Genomic DNA, 20,229 nt, shown 5'->3' with positions numbered 1-20,229 from the left:
TCGTGCATGTCCATGAGTGTTGTCCGTATTCACCACAATCTCATTGGACTCATGGCTGGCTAGTATGGCAACAACTTCCTCACAACCAAACTTTAGAGCTTCTTGTGTTTAGATGACTCACCTATCACCACAGCTATGCCTTAAACAGGACTAAGTCCAGTTAGTGGTTATTTCACAAAGAACTTTATCAAAATATATTACAGTCGCATTATATTACTGGCACTGTCAAAACACTAGAATTTAAAACATTCAGTAGGAAGGTTCAGACAAAAACAAGAAACAGGCATGTCAAATTTAATTTGTAAATAGTAATTTGTAAAAAAAAAAAAATAGCTCATGACCGCCCAGTCCGGCAGCTTGGCAGAGAATCTTGGCCCGCTGACTGACTTCTGCATGCTGTGATGGAAAGAATTTCATCTGCCTTAGGAAACTGCATGGGCACTACCAGAATTAATGAGGAAGGCAGATTTAGAATGAGCCTTGTTGTGTATTGATTGTGTTATAGGACATTGGTAGGAAGATGCTGCTGCTAAGAGTGGATTATGCTTTATTGGGCTGCATCTCTAAAAGCTTAATGGGCCTTAGTCAGGGTAGACAGACACAATATTTATTTTTTCACAAAAATGTTAGCCATTAAATTTGTTCAATGGGTTGGAAAGCAGGTTTTTTATTATTATTCAACGCAACATTGAAAATATGTTTTTCCAAAACAATTCCTGGTGGCGAACTCTGATGAACGTGATATGAAATTTAGACATAATTAAGTCAACCCATTAAACAGACTGTGCATTTGTCTCTATCATAGCCTCATTTTCATTTGCAAAAAAATAAATAAATAATAATAATAATAATAAATAAAAAATTTTAATGGATTCTACCAAGACTAAGGTCTATTCACACCTTATAAATGACAGAAAACATGAAAACATGTTCCAGCATCACTTGCATATGGGACTCCAAATGCATCATGGGAATTTTTCAAGCATCTGAATTTTGCCTTTGACTTGTTTTTAAAGTTATTGTTTGTCTGTGTGCAGAAAGCCAAATTGGGTCCATCCAAAAAAGCCATCTCCCCTTTCGATGACAGTGGGTCCAGTTTACCTTCCAGCAGTATAGATAGAGTCAAGCTCACAGACTTTAATTTCTTGGCAGTATTGGGAAAAGGCAGTTTTGGAAAGGTGAGTTTACAACCACTTCCCCATTATTAGGTGTATTACTAATTGCACACCACTCTTTACTCACCACCATATGATTGGCTCTCCCTTTCTATATGCAAATTCAGTCATTGGTATTATTATTTATAAGGCTATTTAATTGTTATTTTTCCATTTTTTATGATCCACAAATGAGGTGCGTATGGACTATGGTCCCAGGAAATTGTGCTGATTGACTGTTCCTAAGGTTTAGTCTGAAAATATGTACAAATGCTTTTAATTTTCCTATGATTTTTTTTTTTTTTTCATTACCAATATATATTTATCCATATAAACCGTATACCTGCATATTTATTTATTTATTTGGTAATTTTTATTCTGTGTGATTTTAGGTGTTGCATTTACATCATGGCATTTCGTTTCAAAATGACTCATGACAAAGTTTTTTTTTTTTTTTTTTTTTAATGGTTTGGTTTCATAGGTTTGCTAATGGCCCTCACTCGCAGTTTGAGCTTTTGCTATCTCCATACTCAGGTGATACTTGCTGAGATGAAGTCTACTGATGAACTATATGCTATAAAGATCCTGAAGAAGGATGTGATCATCCAGGATGATGATGTCGAATGCACCATGGTGGAAAAACGAGTTCTAGCTCAGCAGGATAAACCTCCATTCCTCACCCATCTCCACTCCTGCTTTCAGACTGTGGTGAGAAACTTTCTACATGAATTATTATTTATGCATTTGGTGGACTCTTTTATTCAAACTGGTTTAAATTGCATTCAAACAAAAGTCTCTGTTAACAAGTTGCTTTGTCTGTGAGCTAAATGGTAATCCCACTAATGGCACTCGCATACAAAACATCTGCCTTTCAGAATCAGAATTTGTTAGAATGATTCAATACTCACTAAAATCCTGCATTGTTTTTGTTTGTTTGTGTTTTGTTTGTGTTTGGCAACTGAAATACACATTTAAAGCGATCACAAAAAGTATTTAGACGCAAGTTATCCTAAAATTATATGAATATTTTTGCATATATATAGTTTAGTTGGCTAATGCGAAGATATTCATACAATTTTAGGATAACTTGTGTCTAAATACTTTTTGTGATCGCTGTAAATGGGTATTTCAGTTGCCAAACACAACTGTTTGTTTTTTTTCCTATAAATGTTAACAACATAGTCATTACAAAACAATACAAACACTTTTTTGTGGTATTCCCAATTTGTGAATGTGATACTTGGTTACAATACTTACTGTATGAGGTTCCGTATGTATTTATTTTAATATAGTCACATTTCATAAAAAAAAAAATAAAATAAAAAAAACACGTGTGAATTGACAGGGCGAATGAGAGGGATCCATTTACTGAAGATTTTAATAAAACAACTAGAATTCAAGCCACCAATACCATAACCAACAAGTGAAAAGCACAAAATCAAAGTTCCTAACATTAGGTAACATTAGGTTACATTCCAAAAGAAGGCAAAAAAAACTCAATACTTAAGCAATAATGTCCTCTGATGGTGAGGTGACGGTACAAACTGTTGTTATGACAGAGAAGGAGAAATGAAAGAGACAGAGCAGATCTAAAGTCGTTAATATTCACAGACAAGAAAAAAAATATATATATGTTAAACCTTTTAACTGAATCAACCACCAAATGATGAAGGGTTACTTAAGAAAGATACAACTCTTTGCCCAGATTTTTATCCCAATCTGCAGAATTTGGTCAGTCGAAGGTGACAGATTTCACAAAAATTGTGTGGTGTATATGATGAGCACATACTGCCATTTTTAGTGTGATGCCCAGTATTTTTTTTTTTTTCTTTTTTTTTTTTCTTTTTTATGTAACCATTTACAAAGTCATCAAGTGTTTGATGCGTAGTATGAAATCTGTTCATATTTTAAAAGTTGTGTAGTGTATTCCAGCCTTTTTTAAAGATTTTGTTTTTCGACTGTAATATTTACCATTCATAAAATGATTGCAATATGATGTAAGAGATTAGTAATTAGTAGCTTGATATTATTTATGATATTCAATTCATATAAGTTCATATAAGTATATATTGCATATCGCAATTCAATAAGTTTTGATAATTTAACTTTTAAACTTTTAGACAAAGCCTTTCAAACAAGTCCAATGCCAAAGTTTGTCTTAACAATTTCATATGTAGTTGATTTTGATGTAATTTTGTCATAGGATCGTCTGTATTTCGTGATGGAGTATGTTAATGGTGGTGATCTTATGTACCACATCCAGCAAGTTGGCAAATTTAAGGAGCCACAGGCAGTGTAAGCAACTCTCTTATTGTATTTATACATGTGCATACCATATCTGGAATTCTTGGTTTGAGCTTTAAGCATACATCACTTTATGTGTGTTTGTAGACTAAGGTGAATTTATGTCAAATAATCTGCTTGTTGTTGCAGGTTCTATGCTGCAGAGATTGCTGTTGGGCTTTTTTTCTTGCACAAGAAAGGAGTCATATACAGGTGAACACATAAAATGCACATTCAAATCCACATTCAGATATTTCTGTCAATACTTTCAAAGGGTAAGCTAATTGGCTGTAATCGGCAGATTGACTGCAGTCATTTATAAGCCAATAATTGGCACTTATGGCACTAGGGTAAAATAAAAAAGGGACCTGAAGCTTTTATATGTTTGTCTCTCAAATGGTCAGTGAGGTCCTTAGCCTTAAGAAAATGTTAAATGTCAACCTCAAGATGTGAACCTAATTTTAATGTGAGCTGTTTTATGTTAATTTATTTTTGGACATTTCTAAATAAACCCCTGATTTTGCAATTTGCTAGCAGTAAATATCAAATAAAGGTAGCAAACATTTAACAGACAAAATGTATAGTCCAAAACAATTTAATAACATTAATGAATAAAATTAAAACAATAAATAACATAAAAAATCAGTAAATAAACTATGCCATCCTAGGTAACAGAGTCTCAAGGTATAGGGTTGCAGATTTTGCCTAAATTGACCGGTCAGTAAGGGGTAGATCTTCATTTTTATTTATATGTTATATGTCCCATAAATTAAAGTAAAAAAAATATATATATATATTTTTCTTTAAAAAATTGAGACAATTTACTTGTCTTCCCAAAATGCTGTGGAAAGATTCCAAATAATGTAATTTTTGGGGGATCACAATTTTTTGTGAAAATGCAATGATGATTTAAATGAAAGTGTAAAATGTGGGTTAGATAATAATTAAAAGTATATTTTTACAGCAATGAACTGAACGAAGTGTGATTTTAGTTGTTAGATACAGTAGTAAAGGTAATTTTTGTCTCTATGATTTAAAAAAAAGAAAAAGAAAAGGCCATCATACCGTATTCGTGAAATGTGACAAATATTGCCTTGACTGATCAAATAACAGCAACAAAAAATAACAAATCGCTATTTAGCTTAAACCTTCAACCAGGAATTCACTTAATTCTGACTCTCTTTAGGTGCTAAACCTAGTTATTTGGTTTGTTTTTCTTTGAGCGAATAAATTGGCCTAGGGAAATAGAGCAAACACATGAACTGACGTCAGCAGGAATGAAAGAGACAGAGTCCTTGTTTCAGGAAAAAAGAAACCCCCACAGTGAAATTGAAATTAATTAAAATTAACTAAATTTGAGTTGTGCTCATGTGCTGGAGGAGATTTTTTTTATTTTTTTTATTTTTTTATTTTTTTTATTAGCCAGCAAGACAAACATCAGTGTTTTTTTTTTTTTTTTTTTTTTGTCTGTAACCCTTTTTTCCCGTTTTCAGTAACACCCTCTCTATGTTAATGTACTGCCATGTTATTTTTATCTCTTTCAGGGATCTGAAATTAGATAACGTCATGCTGGATGCAGAGGGTCATATTAAGATTGCAGACTTTGGTATGTGCAAGGAGAACATTGTGGAGGGTGTGTTCACCCGTACATTTTGTGGAACACCAGACTACATCGCTCCAGAGGTGAGTGACAGAGCGTGTCTCCTCCGGGCAGTACCTGTCCTGCCAGATTCACAGCTAGTGCTGAATGTAAATGTGACTTAAATGTAAGTGTTTAGAGGACTTGAACCCGTGGTGTTTTGAACCCTTGAGCCCAATGAATTATAAATTAGTCCCTTTGGGTTGCTTAATAGTGTTTTTTTTATTTTTTTATTGTTGATTGAAGCTGTATCTGAAGCTCTTTTTTGTATGTAACAAAAAAAGTGATTAAGATTTTGCCTCCTTATTTCTTCTGACATTTGGTACCACCCATTTGATGATGGTCCGAACGTTGAGCTGCGACTTCACTGCTCACATTATACGTGTGAAATATGCACGAATCAGCGCGATAAAACCTTGTGCCGGGTTGCGCCTATAGACGACATCATGTATCCAGAGATATTGTCAAAACAAGCATCAGCTATCAATATTAAGATGATTTAGCATTTCCAATTTATGTATTAAATTATTATTATTATTATTATTATTATTAGGGAAGGCCTAGGCTACTTTTATTATTAAATTGATAGGCTATTATAATTAAATTGCCACGCAATAATTTCATAGCGCATCACCGCATAACCAACGTGCTGTGAGGATAATAAAATATTACATAGAAGCTTACTCCTCCTCATTGAAAATTGTCTAAAACAATTAGGTCGATTACAATGAAATGAATTATAGGCATATAATTAATTATTAACAGTCTATAATATGTCCGAACACTGCAATAATTCATCAATGAAAATTAAAAACAGCTTTATTTCAAAAACATTGTTTAAAACATCGCAGGTGGCTTGGAAAAGTGGGTATAATCCATTTTTCAACACAAACTGGAGGTAAGCAATAGTAATTTGTAGCTAGTTTGAACTACAGAACTTAATGCTCTCCCTCTTTTCGTTTTTTTTTTTTTTTTGCTGCAGATGAAACTTCTGTTTTTGCGCAGGTGCAGTGAGGGAAAAAACACTGAGTTTAGGGCAATCGGTTCGTAGCTCTGCTTCAACTGTGCGATATAGTCACGAGGAGCGACCAAAATTTCTAACATGCCAGAAATTCATCCGACCATCCGATTGCCGGTCGGGAGAGGTTAATCGCCTCTCGTTTTGCCCTGTACACTACACGAACACTGCACGATAAACGACGCACGACAAAGCTGAAAATCGACCCGACCCTAAAAAAAGTCGCACGAGTCAGAATTTGGCTCAAAATCGGACGAAAATCGCACAGTGTATGCCCGCCTTGAGAGCCCAATCACCTTTGAGTAGTAACAGAACAAGCCATTGCACACTGGCGAGTGAGATTTGCATTGCAAGCTGCTCCCCCACTTCCGGGTATATAAGGCAGCATGCGAATACTCACATTTTTGCTGAGGAGCCGAGACGGGGTCACGGCCACCAGCCGAGGTACAGAAGTTGTGGCGACAGGACGTAGGGAACTGGGGTTACATTAGTAACCTAAATGTTGCCTATCAGGCAGTCACGTTTGAAGTTACGTCAGAACTGAACTGACAAATTGGGATCCCTATTGAAGACGCCACAACTGCTGCCTCTTCCAGCGCCCTGAGCAAGCCAGCTGGTCTCCCCGCACATTTTGGGGCTGAAAGAAGGGACAGGACTGTGCATAGAGAATGTTAATCAGAGAAGCTCCTGTTATCCTTTACAGGGTGTACAGTAGTACATATGAAAGCGCTATTTAAATGCCTCATTCATTCATTTATCCTGTACAGTGAGAGTATTGGATAACAACAGGAAAGTGTGCCTATTCTGACTGAAAGGAAAGCTACGGAGACCACATCCTTTTCGTAGGGAGGTAACATATAGTGTTACACATTTGGACTGACCGCTAGGGCAGTGCTACATATAGAAGATCTCAGTTGTAGATCCCGCCTTGTCCAGGGGTGGAGTCAATACCGTTACAGAGATGGCAGAGTTGACTCTGCTGAAGGAAAGACACAGGCTTGCCAACAGGGAAGCCATACCGTGGAAGAATACACATATGGGATCACCTAGGAGGGGAATCACAACATATGGGCTAGTACAGGGGCTGACCAACTGGGCATACACACAAGGACTAGACCTGGCGTCAAATGCCTTCACCGCATCTGACTGCCGGGGATGCTGGAGTAACTCCACCAGGGTTCACCAGCCGGGGAACTCACCAGGGGAGCAGAATAGGTGCTCGTATCCTGTCCTCAAAGGGGAATGGTGCAGAAAGTGAGACACCGAACCAAACTTCCCGCATATTACCTGTTTGTACACAACACACAGGAAGAAACCGGCTCCACTCAGAGATTGTAAAATCTTGCGAATGTGTTAGGTGTTGCCCAGCCCATAGCTCTGCATACGTCTGCCAGAGAGGCACCGTGTGCCAACGCCCAGGAGGAAGCAACACCACGAGTCGAGTGAACTCTCACTCAGAGGGGGCACGCTTCGTCTTGGGATTTGTATGCCAAGACGATGGTGTTCACAATCCATTGGGCCAACCTCTGTTTGGAGAGAGCCTTTCCCTTCTGCTGGCCTCCATAGCAGACATTGAGCTGTTTATGAAGCTCTGCGTGTGGCCCATGTACATACACAAGGAGCAAACAGGACACAGCAACGGAAGGGCTGGGTCTGCCTCCTCTGGGGGCAGCTGGACTGCCCAAATCCCAAATCAGCTGGACTGCCCGGGGGGTGTCTCTGCTCTTCCCTGAACGTATGCTGTCGTGAGAGCTCGTCGGCTACATGACTGAGCTTGCCCTGGATGTAAATGGCATGAAGCGATCTGATTCGCATCTGGAGGAGGAGATGGCGAGCAAGTTGCGACATACAACAGGAGCGTAGACTACATTGACGGTTGATGTACGCAACGGCCGATGTGTTGTCCGTCAAGACCAGCACGTTTGTCCTGCAGCGACTGCAGAAACCGGCACAGGGCAAGATGTACTGCTAGCAGCTCAAGGCAATTGATATGCCTCTGCAGACGAGGTCCTGTCCAGGAGCCCGAAGCTGCTTTTTACCATCTCATACAAGCATACCTAGCCCGTGGTGGAGGCATCTGTTGAGACAACAACATTTCTGGACACTTGTATTAGGGGAATTCCTGCCCGCAAGCGGACTCCTCCTCTTTCGAGGTATCTTGGTCTTGATCTCAACATCACAGTGGTCATCTTCCCACAGTGGGTGACTCATCAACGAACGCCTCCTCAGCTTGCTTACGGCCCAAACATGTGAGTCAGAGATTGTGGCTGTCAGATGCATCCAGAAACACACAGGTGAAATGACATCTTTAAAACGATGCAACATCACACCTGTGTTTACTCTTTTAGGGAATCTACTCTTTAGATGTTGAAGCGTTCATGGGAACAGCCACTGCACCAGACTGTGCACACTCAGCAACCACGACCTCCGCTGGAACATGACTTTACACCAACACAGGAACAGAAACCCTCTTGTTCTGATACACAGGAACGATGAATGAAGAGCAGAGTGAATCAACGTCCACTCGGCTCTGAAGTGTGGTATTGTTCACACACTGCCTTACCCAGAAGCGGGGGAGAGGCTTGCGTTGCAAAACTCATTTGCCAATGTGCATCGGCTTGTTCTGTTACCATTCAAAGGTTATTGGGCTCAAAGCCAAGATCCGTACATAACATTGAATGTGACTGACTGATGTAAAATCAATCGTTGTATTAGAAACTAGTTTACTTTATGCCAAGATAATATAACACAAAGAAATAAAATGTATACATGTTTTTTTTTATAAATGTAAAAAAACTAATTTAAATATGAAAACATTGCTAGATGTACGATGTTAATAACTGTTGAAATGCGTCATCACACTGTGAAAAAGACCCATCGCAGTTAATGAGGCTCTCCAACAGAAGTTGTTGCAGCAGCTCATCATTTTAAATGTTTAACAGTAATGTTGATGCCACTGAATTTCCAATGATTTCTTGCTCCTTTTTCTTAATACTGATCTATTCATATTCAAAACCAGTGTGAGGCTATCCCCTTTTCCTTGTTTACCTGTACTGAACTTCCTCTTAATTTTATTTCCCAGAGCAGGCCCTAGCATGAGGATGCTCTACAAGTGTCAGCTGCTCTGCCTTTGTCACATAAGCTCTTTTACAAAGTTTTATGTGGCACTTCCACACTTCATAATAATGACTTTATCTGCTGTGACATCCTCAGACACACAGTCACAGTATCTTTCTCTCCCTGTCGCTCTTTTTTTTTCTGCCCCACAAACTTGGACCATAGTGGCATGACATGACAGTGGGAGGCAGAGTTGTCTCCTTTAGCAAATCTTTAAAAGTCATGCCGTAAAGGCAGCCACAAGGAGGTTTTTTTATTTATTTTTATTTTTTTTAACATCGGACTTCTCAACACATACAAAAGCAGACCCTCTATATCTCTATTCTACTAAACCAGTAGAATAACCCTCCCACCTAACCAGCCTGTTCATACCAAGACGAATAAAAATCATTCTAAATGTAAAATAATAGCAGAGTCCACACCACAACTATAACGATAGCAGCCAGAGGAACGATAGCGTTAGAATCACTTTCAAAATTATTTTTTCCAGCTGATGAATGAAAAAAAACAATCAGAATCCATCCTGCTGTAAAGAGCTCGAACAACAGAATGATATTGTTATTGTTATCTTCATAGTATAATTAATATAATTATTTTATTTAAAGGGGTGGTTGATTATGATTTCACTTTTCTAACTTTAGTTAGTGTGTAATGTTGCTGTTTGAGCATAAACAACATCTGCAAAGTTACAACGCTCAAAGTTCAAAGCAAAGGGAGATATTTGCTTTTTAAGAAATTGCTTTTTAAGAATTACTACAAACGGCTGGTAGGGACTACACAACATTCCTCTCAGGTTAGTGACATCGCCAGCCCTAGAATTTACATAAACCCCGCCCCCGGAACACGATTTACAGATGATCAATAGAATATGTTAATCAATTACTAGATGATAACTACACATAAGCTACATAACATCATCAACTAACCATTCAGAAATGTTGTCTACATGTTGTCACACATGGAGTCTCTCCATCTTTGTCTGACTCCAGTTTGAACATAAAAGGCTAAAAGTCTTTGCATGTCTGTGTGAGGTAATCGAAGCTGCTAACAATGTGCCGAGAGCAGAAGCTCATTTGCATTTAAAGGGACAAAAAAACGGTGCGTTTTTGCTCACCCTCAAAAAGTGACAACTTTAACATGCTATATAAAAATATCTGTGGGGTATTTTGAGCTAAAACTTCACATACACACTCGGGGGACATCAGAGACTTATTTTACATCTTGTGAAATGGGCATTATACCACCCCTTTAAAGTGTTTGATCTTTTGCATCACCTGTTGATTTGGAAAATGTCACAGTGAGTTGTCACAAAGGAAAGTCTTAAGTATTGCAAGTAAACCACTTGGTATCCCTCTGAAGGGTTTAGAACAAATCTACCAAATGCCTTAGCAAAGTCACGAAAATTATATCAGACCATAGGAATCCTCTGTTTTATGAGTTTGAGCTATCACTTTCGGGTCGGAGATTTAGAATGCCAGTGTTTTTTTGTTTTGTTTTTAAGTAGGGGGTGGGTGGGGGAGGGATCCTTCTTGCCACAGATTGCAAAATGCTTAAATGAAAGTGTTTTTTTGTGTGTGTTTTTGTAGAGTCAACTGTGCGGGTTTCAATGATGTTGAGTGTGGGGGGGATTGATTTTGAGATTTTCATATTTATGTACATTGTTTGTTTTTTGTGTGAAAGCATGTTGAAACAAAACAAAATCATTAAAACAAAATTTCCCCATGGGGATAATAGAAGTCACTAATACTTCATAGTTATCATTATTTGTGTGAAATGGACCTTTTACCTTGTCCATTCAGATCAACACATTCACATTCTGTCAATGCAACAGATTTTTATTTTATTTTTTTAAGATAGTTGTTAGAACCTTTTTTCCATTGCTCTGCAAATAACTGTCCAATCAGTTTTAATCACACTTTTAGCCATGTGTCTGGAGATACTGCTGTTACAAATAGTAAAATGTTTTTTTTCTAAGCGACAGTAAATAGCTAAGGAAGAATCTGGACCTGGCTCTCTTTCTCTATATGTATTTGGTGTTGTTTGATAAACATCATAGCGAATACAAATTGAATGGCTGTTTGAAAACATTCAAATGCATTTTGACTTAGTTATTTTTTTCTGTGAAAAGCAGAAATGGAAAGATTCGCTGCCCTTGTGTTTTTTTTTATTTATTTTTTTATTGCAACATTTTGAACAATGAACACAAAACCATTTATGGTAAATATCAGTCATAGCAAATCAAATACTTAGACAAACATGAGTTAATTTTTATAATTTTTTTTTTTTTTGCAAAAAAAATACAAAACATTCGTGTTGGTGTGAACCGGCCTTTAGATTGCTTTTGACCTTTAAGGTAAAATCTAAATTAGTCCATGTAGGAGTGGCTGTGAAAGTCTGTTTGGTAAACTCCTCTTACTATGAGAATTACAGTTTTTTTTATTCGCTTTGGTACTATTTTCACAAGTAAGGTGTACATTTTCAAAACTCTTAGTACAAAAATCCAAACTGATCACACTTGTAACACAGCTAGTCATTCTTTCAAAACCTGATCTCATGCTTTCATTACAGTTATACACTTTTCAGTCCACATTATCATTGTTTCAAACACAAGATTATTGTAATATGTAATGAGAACATTTGGTTTAATCACAGAAACACAACAGTATGACCTTCTTTCAGTTTAGCACTTTTAACAATCAGCTCATTCAACAGCAAACAATGCAAGATACATGTTTCAAATCACAGTTGTTGCTGAATTAATTACAGTAATACAGGATATGCCACATTAGAAAATACACCTGCATAACCTAACTTATGTAACTGAATCCATAATGTTTGCAATAGTATCTGTCCAGTGTATTATCAAAAGCTGTGATGAAGCACAGCCATGAGGTTCTGTGCTAACAGAGTTTGCTGGCAATGAATACAGTAAATGATTTTGACCATTTGACTGAATCTATACAGTAGTGGACCTTTACAGATGAAGGCTGAGTTACAGTAATGTCTCTACCATGTTTACAGCATCACATGGCATACATACTGTAATGTAAAATGCTGTATTTGATGCTGTCTGTCTCCCTTCTACTGATGCATCTCTGATCAATCTGATGTTTTACAGTCATCGACTGTTTCCTCTCCCTTATACCCGTATATACCCGAATATAAGACGAGGTTTTTGTCCTAAAAAAAGGCTGAAAAATGGGGGGTCGTCTTATATTCGCGATATAGACAAAATCACGGGGGGAAAGGGAGAAAGAACAACGGAATTAATATGAAACGCGAACCATTAAGACAAATGATTTCAGCTATACTTGCATGTAAAATTAGAGAAGCAACATAATATATGTGTTTAACTGAATTAAAACGCTGCTTCTCTCTGCCATGCGACACGCAGAGAGAGAGAGAGAAAGAGGTGCGCGCGCGAGACGCAGAGCGAGAGAGAGAGGTGCGTGCGCGCGACGCAGAGCAAGAGAGAGAGAGAGAAAGGTGCGTGCACGCGCTGGAAGAGAGAGAATGAATTATCACTGCAATTTTCAAATAAAATTATTTTCTGTTAAAACCAGATTTTTTCCACAAAAATCTCTTTTTGTCCCAAAAATAAGTCTGGAAAGTGGGGGGGTCGTCTTATATTCAGGGTCGTCTTATAGTCGGGTATATACGGTACTCTATTCTGCTTTACTGTATTTGCACAAATGGCAAATTTCTCTGTATCTCTCTCTCTCTCTCTCTCTCTCTCTCTCACACACACACACACACACACACACACACACTTGCGTGTGCACACACTTTGAACATTGTGGTGGTTATTATCTATAAATCACTTATTTAAAAAGAATTCATTACATTTGGTTATCCATATCGGAAATTGCAAACAAGTTCTATAGAAACTGTATATAGAATCAATATCTATAGAAATCTATAGATGTACAAAATGATTCATTGATTAACCATTAAGATCAGTTGGATTAAATCATAGACAAATGTATTAAACTGAACAAGAAGAGATGCAAATCAAAGGTTTGATAGTAAGAGCTTTATGAAAGGCAGTGACTGTGAATGAAACATTTATGTAGATGAAACACTTATTTTGTGTTGTGAAAAGGATACTTTGTGATTGTGTGTATTGTGCTAACACAATTGAAAACATGATGAAATGTTTGAAAAAAGTGCACTTTTGATGATCTGTTGTGGTATTAGCACTAAGAGTTTTGAAAATGTACACCTAACTTGTGAAATAGTACCAAAGCGAATAAAAAAAACTGTAAGTTAAAGCAATACGACTTTTAAAGTCATAATATTTTACAATTGTGAATAAATTATGAGAATAAAGTCATTAGCAATTCATTAACGGAAACTTTATTTATAGTTATTAGATGGATTTTTATTTTTATTTTTCTTGCATGGCATTAAAACACTGTTGTATATGTAAAGGTGTATATGCACACAAACATAAATGCACACCATAAGTTTAGTGCCATTTCGCCTGACATAAACATAAATCATGGAGTTCTACTTTTGTAGCTGTAAAATTAAAGAAAAACAATGTGTGCATGTCTTCGTGTGTATGTTAGTGACCGTTTGTCCTCCACCCTATTTTTATAGCATTACTCTCTCTCTTTTCTGTCTCTTTCTCTGACCTACATATTATACAGTGGTAATGCATGTTATCTGGGAACACGTAGCTGCATGTTAACTTGAGTGTAAAGTGTGTCAAAGGTAGAACAGCAGTAACACACATGGCTAACCGTAAATTTGTAATGTGTGCGTGTGTGTGTGTGTGTGTGTGTGTGTGTGTGTGTGTGTGTGTGTGTGTGCTTGTTTGTTTGTGTGTGTGTGCTTGTTTGTTTGTGTGTGTGTGTGTGTGTGTGTGTGTGTGTGTGTGTGTGTGTGTGTGTGTGTGTGTGTGTGTGTGTGTGTGTGTTAGTGAGGACCTCTCATTGACTGTTTTTGTTTTCAAAATAAGTTAATTACAATTTGGCCTATTTCTCAAAAATATTATGGTAACACTTTACAATAAGGTCTCATTTGTTAACATTAGTTAAAGGGCACCTATTATGCCCCTTTTCACAAGATGTAAAATAAGTCTCTGATGTCCCCAGAGTGTTTATGTGAAGTTTTAGCTCAAAATACCCAACAGATCATTTTTTACAGCATGTTTAAATTGTCACTTTTTGGGGCTCAGAAAAACATGCCATTTTATTGTGTGTCCCTTTAAATGCAAATGAGCTGCTGCTGCCGGCACAGAGGGTGGAGCTTCACGAGCTCACGCTCACTCACTGGCAGGACAATCTCATCTCACGGAATGATAAAATTAAAACAGAAACTCTCAGTAGTGGTGTTAATTTCGACCCGGAGTCAGACAATAATGCCCACAGAGTCACAGAATATATGCTGTATAGAGATAGAACAGATATAGTTTAGGTTAATTACGGTTATAACATATTTGTCATCTGCTTTTATCCACTATTAATACAAGCCTGCTATAGTGGACCCTGTCCGAATGATGGTCAAAAATTTACTGATGAGTTTTATGAAGTTTATTGTACATCACACAAAAGATGAAGTGTCAGTTTTACTCCAGAAAATCACTGTAAGAGCTGAATAAACACAGTATAAGAAGTGCGCATTAAAGTCTTATCCATAAACTCTCTCTCTCTCTTTCCCCCTTTCATTATCATCAACATAAACAGCGAATTACACAAAACACGTTTTCAGGGGGTGCTTAATAAATTTGTAAACTTTATACCCATAAAACGACTCGATGAGCTGTCATAAAGTGCGCGCTCTCATTTTAATTTCTGCCGTGATCAGTAATGATCCGGATTCTGTAAGCTGGATCAGGAACAGTTGGTACAGATCCATCCTTGAGTAACAACGAGAGTAAATGAAGACTGCTACAGTATGTTCATTCTTACATCCAACAACAAAACGCCTCAATCGCTTTAGGAGACATTCTTGTCTACAGCTGCTCCGGCATCTAAACAATGGCGGACTGTGTACAGCTCACTCAGGGCGGGTCTATGCTAAAACTGCAGTGTCAGTCAACAGTCGTGGGCGGGGTTTGTGCAAAAGTATGTCACATTGCACCGAATCTGAGAACGGCTTGTTCTGAGACAGTGCTTATGATTTATGGGGATTTAAAAAAAAACACTAGGTGGATTTATATCGTTATAGGGTGGTTGTGTACACACACTGCCAACACACATTTATGTTCAAACACCATGTAAAAGTGAATTTTGCATAATAGGTGCCCTTTAATGCATTAACATAAACTAACAGTGAGCAATATATTTCTTATAGCATTTATTAATCTTTGTCAGTGTTAGTTAATAAAAAATGCAATTGTTCATTAACCAGATACAACTTTGATTTAAAAAAATATATATATTAGTAAATGTAAAAATTAACATGAATTTAACCTTATACAGCATGTATTAATCTTAGTTAATATTAACTAATATAGTTAACTAATATAATAAATGGATCCTTACAGTTTAGTTCAAGAGGAAGGAATGTTTGAAGCTTAAAGGGGACATATCATGCCAAATGCACTTTTTTAGCCCTTAAATGCATTTTGTTGTATATTTGGAGTGTTTAGAAGTACAGAAAATATGAAATTATTCTCTTCAGGTGCTTCGTTGATATCTTTATATTCTGTTTTGGTCATATTTTTCAACCTGTTCCGATTTTTCTGTTATCTATGACGTTTTTTGAACTATTACGTCACAGTATTTGCAGCGGAACTGCCAAATAAGGACATTGACTTCCGGCCCAACACTTCGAGCACTTTTATTTCTCGCTGCAATTTTGTAGTTCAAGCTAAAGGCTTCCACACGCTTCATTACACCGTTTAATGTAGATGAACTGCCGCGCTTGTTACAGGACGCATGTTTAACTGAAAGAACGAGCAGAGAGAGAGACCCGGTCGCGCGCGCGCACTCTCTCTCTTTAGAGCCAGGTGAAAGTGTAAACAAGACATCACCGTCTCCAAACTAGACGCTGTCTTGCTCTCTCTCCCTCGCACATATTAATCAAAATAAATCGACATGGTGGTAAAAGGTCGGAAGACCAAAGTTTCATGTCTAAATACAGTACACACCATTGCGATACATCCATATGAAGACGTTGTTCTACAGGTTCGTCGTCTTCATTTTCATCTCGCTCCTGCTCCGACTCTGGCTCGAACATGTAAGGCTGGCTGGACAAGTCTTCCGTTGTTGACATTTTGTTAATAACGTGTGAATAAAAAGTTTCTGTGCCGCTAGATAATCGTATCTCTGCTATCAAACTACAAAAATGGCCGAACGGGGTGGAGTTGAACCGAGTGTGGGCGGGGTATGAAGTGTCTCAATTGTATTTAAAGAGACCGCACCAAAACGAGTTGCTCTCAGACGCACATCAGAAAAGGGGTAGAAAAGGGGCCTGTGGAGCTATAATAATGAGGAATTCAGACCCAAGCATTGCAGTTCCGCTTTATATAGACTACAAATGTATGATTTATATGTAAAAAGGAACAATTTAAAAGCATGATATGTCTCCTTTAAATCCATTCTCTGACCTGAGCCTCTCTACTAAATCTGTTTACTTTTATCACTCACATGGGAACATAAAGGGCCATATCAGACACCCGGTGCAATGCAGCGCCAGACAAGTGTTTTTTGCAAGTGTTTATTGCTAGTTTCAGCCCGACGCAGTTATCATTTTCACGTCCTGTGCCATGTTGTTTAAATAGTTTAATGCATTTGCGCCCATGGGCGTTCTGGTCTGAAAACGAGGTGTGTTCAGGCACATTGTTGGCGCGATGCTATTTTGAGGCAACTCAAATAGACTGCGCCATTGACCAACAAAAACGTGGTCTAAAGTCAATGGTGCAGTTTTTTTTTTTTATATATTTTTTTTTATTTTTTATTTAAAGGGCTCATTAGGAATATGCGCCTATAGGTGGGTGCACAACACGCATACACTTTTCTTATTACACACACAGGGCAGCAGCAGCACACAAACATGCCAAATATTTAAAATATAAGAATAACAATGTAAAAGATTATTATTGTGTACATAAAGATATGGTGGAATCTGGCTTGTCCCGTAGATGGTCTGCTAGCATGCTTTAACTTCGTGCACGAGCAGATCTGTTTGCTCTCTGGAGAAGAAATTACTAAGAAATTATGTTTACATCTATTATTCTGTCACTTGCTTCATGAGTTGAATCACCCCAGTGGTTATTTATTGTGAATTTGATATTTTCTCAGTACAACAGTTACAGTTACAGTTAGCTTGTGTTATTATGGGATGTGTACTTTATGGTTAGGATTTATTTATTATGTGTGTTTGTCTGTGGTGGTTCTCTGTATTTTGAAACATAAGATTCAACATCTAAAGCAACAAACAAAACCTTGAGCGGCTACAGCTATGATCTAGAACTGTCACATAGTATTAGTGTGATGCCACATACAAACACACATGCACTAAATGTGCTGTGAACTACATCAGCCAAGAAAGCTGACTGCAAGTTAAGCTGAGATGTGAGAAAAGGTGTGTGTTTTCATTATTGATAATTTACTCATACACATGCTCTCTCATACCTGCACACACCCAAGTTCAATTGCAATTTTGCTTGGTTTATTAAATAGAAGAACATGTTAGGTTTTGTTTAGTGGAGATGGTCCCCTTTCATGCTTAAAGAATTGTATTGTAAAAATTCTCTTATATCAAGAATTAGTGCCTTGTTTTGAAACATTATGGTGATATGCCATGGTGATATAATTTAACAAATACAAAATAAAATCTTTCTACAAGAATGTCTTATGTTATAGTTTTGCTGATCTGGTGAATTATTTTTGTTTTGGGGGTGTTTAAATATTTTGACTGGATCACAAGGCAAAGAATACAATTTATTTTTGATAAATTGTGGAGATGTGGACATGTGCTTCCAGATTCTGGGTAGCGGAAGATGGGAAAAGTGATGTTCTGAAACAGTAGTGTGATATTTTACATTTAACACAATATGTTGATAATATGCTGATCTTTAATATTAATCTGTAGGGTTTTTTTATGCTGTCTGTTTTCAGATAATAGCGTATCAGCCATATGGCCGTTCTGTGGACTGGTGGGCTTATGGAGTCCTGCTGTACGAGATGCTGGCGGGACAAGTGAGTTCACAAGTGTATAACCATCAAATCCTACATCAACAACTGTTACTAATAACTGTCTTATAATTAAAAAAAAAAATTGCTCTGTTGTAGTATACTCTATGGAAGTTTAGATAGTGTTTGGATACAACCAGAATGTTTGGATGGTTTTAAACAGCATATAACTGAAATAATTTAAATGTGCTACAACTCTGTTTTAAGGCATATATAATATTGACACCACTACTGTGATCAGAGAATCCATATAATAAACAAAGATAACTCATCATGATACAGTATATGTGACCCTAGACCACAAAACCAGTCACATGGGTCACAATTTTGAAATTTTGATTTATACATCATATGAAAGCTGAATAAATAAGCTTTCCATTGATGTACAGTATGGTTTGTTAGGATAGGACAATATTTGGCCGAAATACAACTATTTGAACATCTGGAATCTGAGGGTGCCAAAAAATCGAAACATTGAGAAAATCACCTTTAAAGTTATCCATTTATGTTCACGATTGTGCTGATATATTTACGGTAGGAAATTTACAAAATATCTTCATGGAACATGATCTTTACTTAATATCCTAATGATTTTTGGCATAAAAGAAAAATCGATAATTTTGACCCATACAATGTATTTTTGGCTATTGCCACAAATTTACCCTTGCGACTTGTGACTGGTTTTGTGGTCCAGGGTCACATATATCAAAGGTTCTTTATTTTATTGTTCACTATTATTAGTGCAGGTGTCCAATATAAAGTTCCCTATCTGTCAGTCACTTTGACGTGGTGCCAAATGCTGACACTAGGGGTCTAAACACCCTAAACACCTCTGATATTTCAGAAAAGGCCAATGAAAATTGGCGAGTGAAATTCGCATGCACCACTTCCCTGTACATACAGGTATTAAAGGAGCAGGCGTGCATCACTCATTCAGATTTGTTCATCGGAGCTGAGTGGATGTCACTATAGACGCTGGATAGGTTACAATGTTGCGAATATACTTGTTATTCGGCACACAGTGGTTTTCTGACATGTACATCATAGCTCAGCAGTGCCGTTTTCTATAGGGACCCCTAGTGTCAGCATTCAACACCACGTCTCGTTCACTCCATCAGGGAACGGAAGTTACAACAGTTACTGAGACTGTATCCTTTATGTGTAATTTTTATATTATTTTTTAGGTGGTGTCTATTGAGCATGTTTTTTCTCTTCTATTCCCAATGCTTTGATTTGGCCTCATTGTTTCTGTTAAAGGTGCAGTAAGCGATTTCTGGTAAACGCTGTTGATATTTGAAATCATCAAAACAAACACGCAAAAGACTGCATATCATAGTTCTGTCAGGACCACTATCGTCAAATACAATTGACAATTATTATACAGTTAGGATTAGTGGTATGGTTCTGTTCTGGGCAAGAACTCCCTGCGCATCCATGCAGCCTAGCATGGATAAGAGCAGGGAGAGCAGCAATAACCCCCCTTAGGGTAAACAGAACAGAATTTTGCAATACATTCATGTGCCAACATGAATGTATTGCAGATATCATAAATTCAAGACTTTAAAGTACAACATATTTCGAGACGGAAATATGTGGATTTATTCTGATTCAAAGGGCAATATGAATGCCAAATACTGACTGCACGAGAGGAGAAGCTGGGGATGGAGGAGGGTAATTAACTCCTTAGAAACGCGATAGCTGTTGATAATACTGAAGGAGCTTATATATGTATACAGTGATAGGCATAATTTTCCTGTAGGTAGACGTGGATCAGCTGAGAGTCAGCTGATGCGAGCTTGACTAACGTGACCTGCCAGAACTGACGCTAAGCTTAATTTCTGTCAGGATCACTATCGTCAAATACGATTGACA

At 37.4% G+C, this 20,229-nt stretch overlaps 1 protein-coding gene across 1 annotated transcript in view; it reads left to right on the top strand.

Moving 5' to 3' along the window:
* Positions 1–20,229, top strand: part of prkcaa (protein kinase C, alpha, a) — a 215,262-nt gene that overhangs the window by 175,357 nt on the left and 19,676 nt on the right. Inside the window, exons 9-14 of the mRNA XM_084127788.1 lie at positions 1,038–1,178; positions 1,689–1,862; positions 3,358–3,449; positions 3,588–3,650; positions 4,982–5,120; positions 18,283–18,363. Of these exons, the coding sequence (XP_083983914.1) occupies positions 1,038–1,178; positions 1,689–1,862; positions 3,358–3,449; positions 3,588–3,650; positions 4,982–5,120; positions 18,283–18,363 (690 nt within the window). The remainder of the gene's footprint in view (positions 1–1,037; positions 1,179–1,688; positions 1,863–3,357; positions 3,450–3,587; positions 3,651–4,981; positions 5,121–18,282; positions 18,364–20,229) is intronic.

This window comes from Abramis brama (assembly GCF_963993115.1).
Source record: "Abramis brama genome assembly, chromosome: 11".
NCBI classification, from domain to species: Eukaryota; Metazoa; Chordata; class Actinopteri; order Cypriniformes; family Leuciscidae; genus Abramis; species Abramis brama.
The sequence above is the reverse complement of the archived record's forward strand: the minus strand, read 5'-3'. Positions and strand labels throughout refer to the sequence as shown.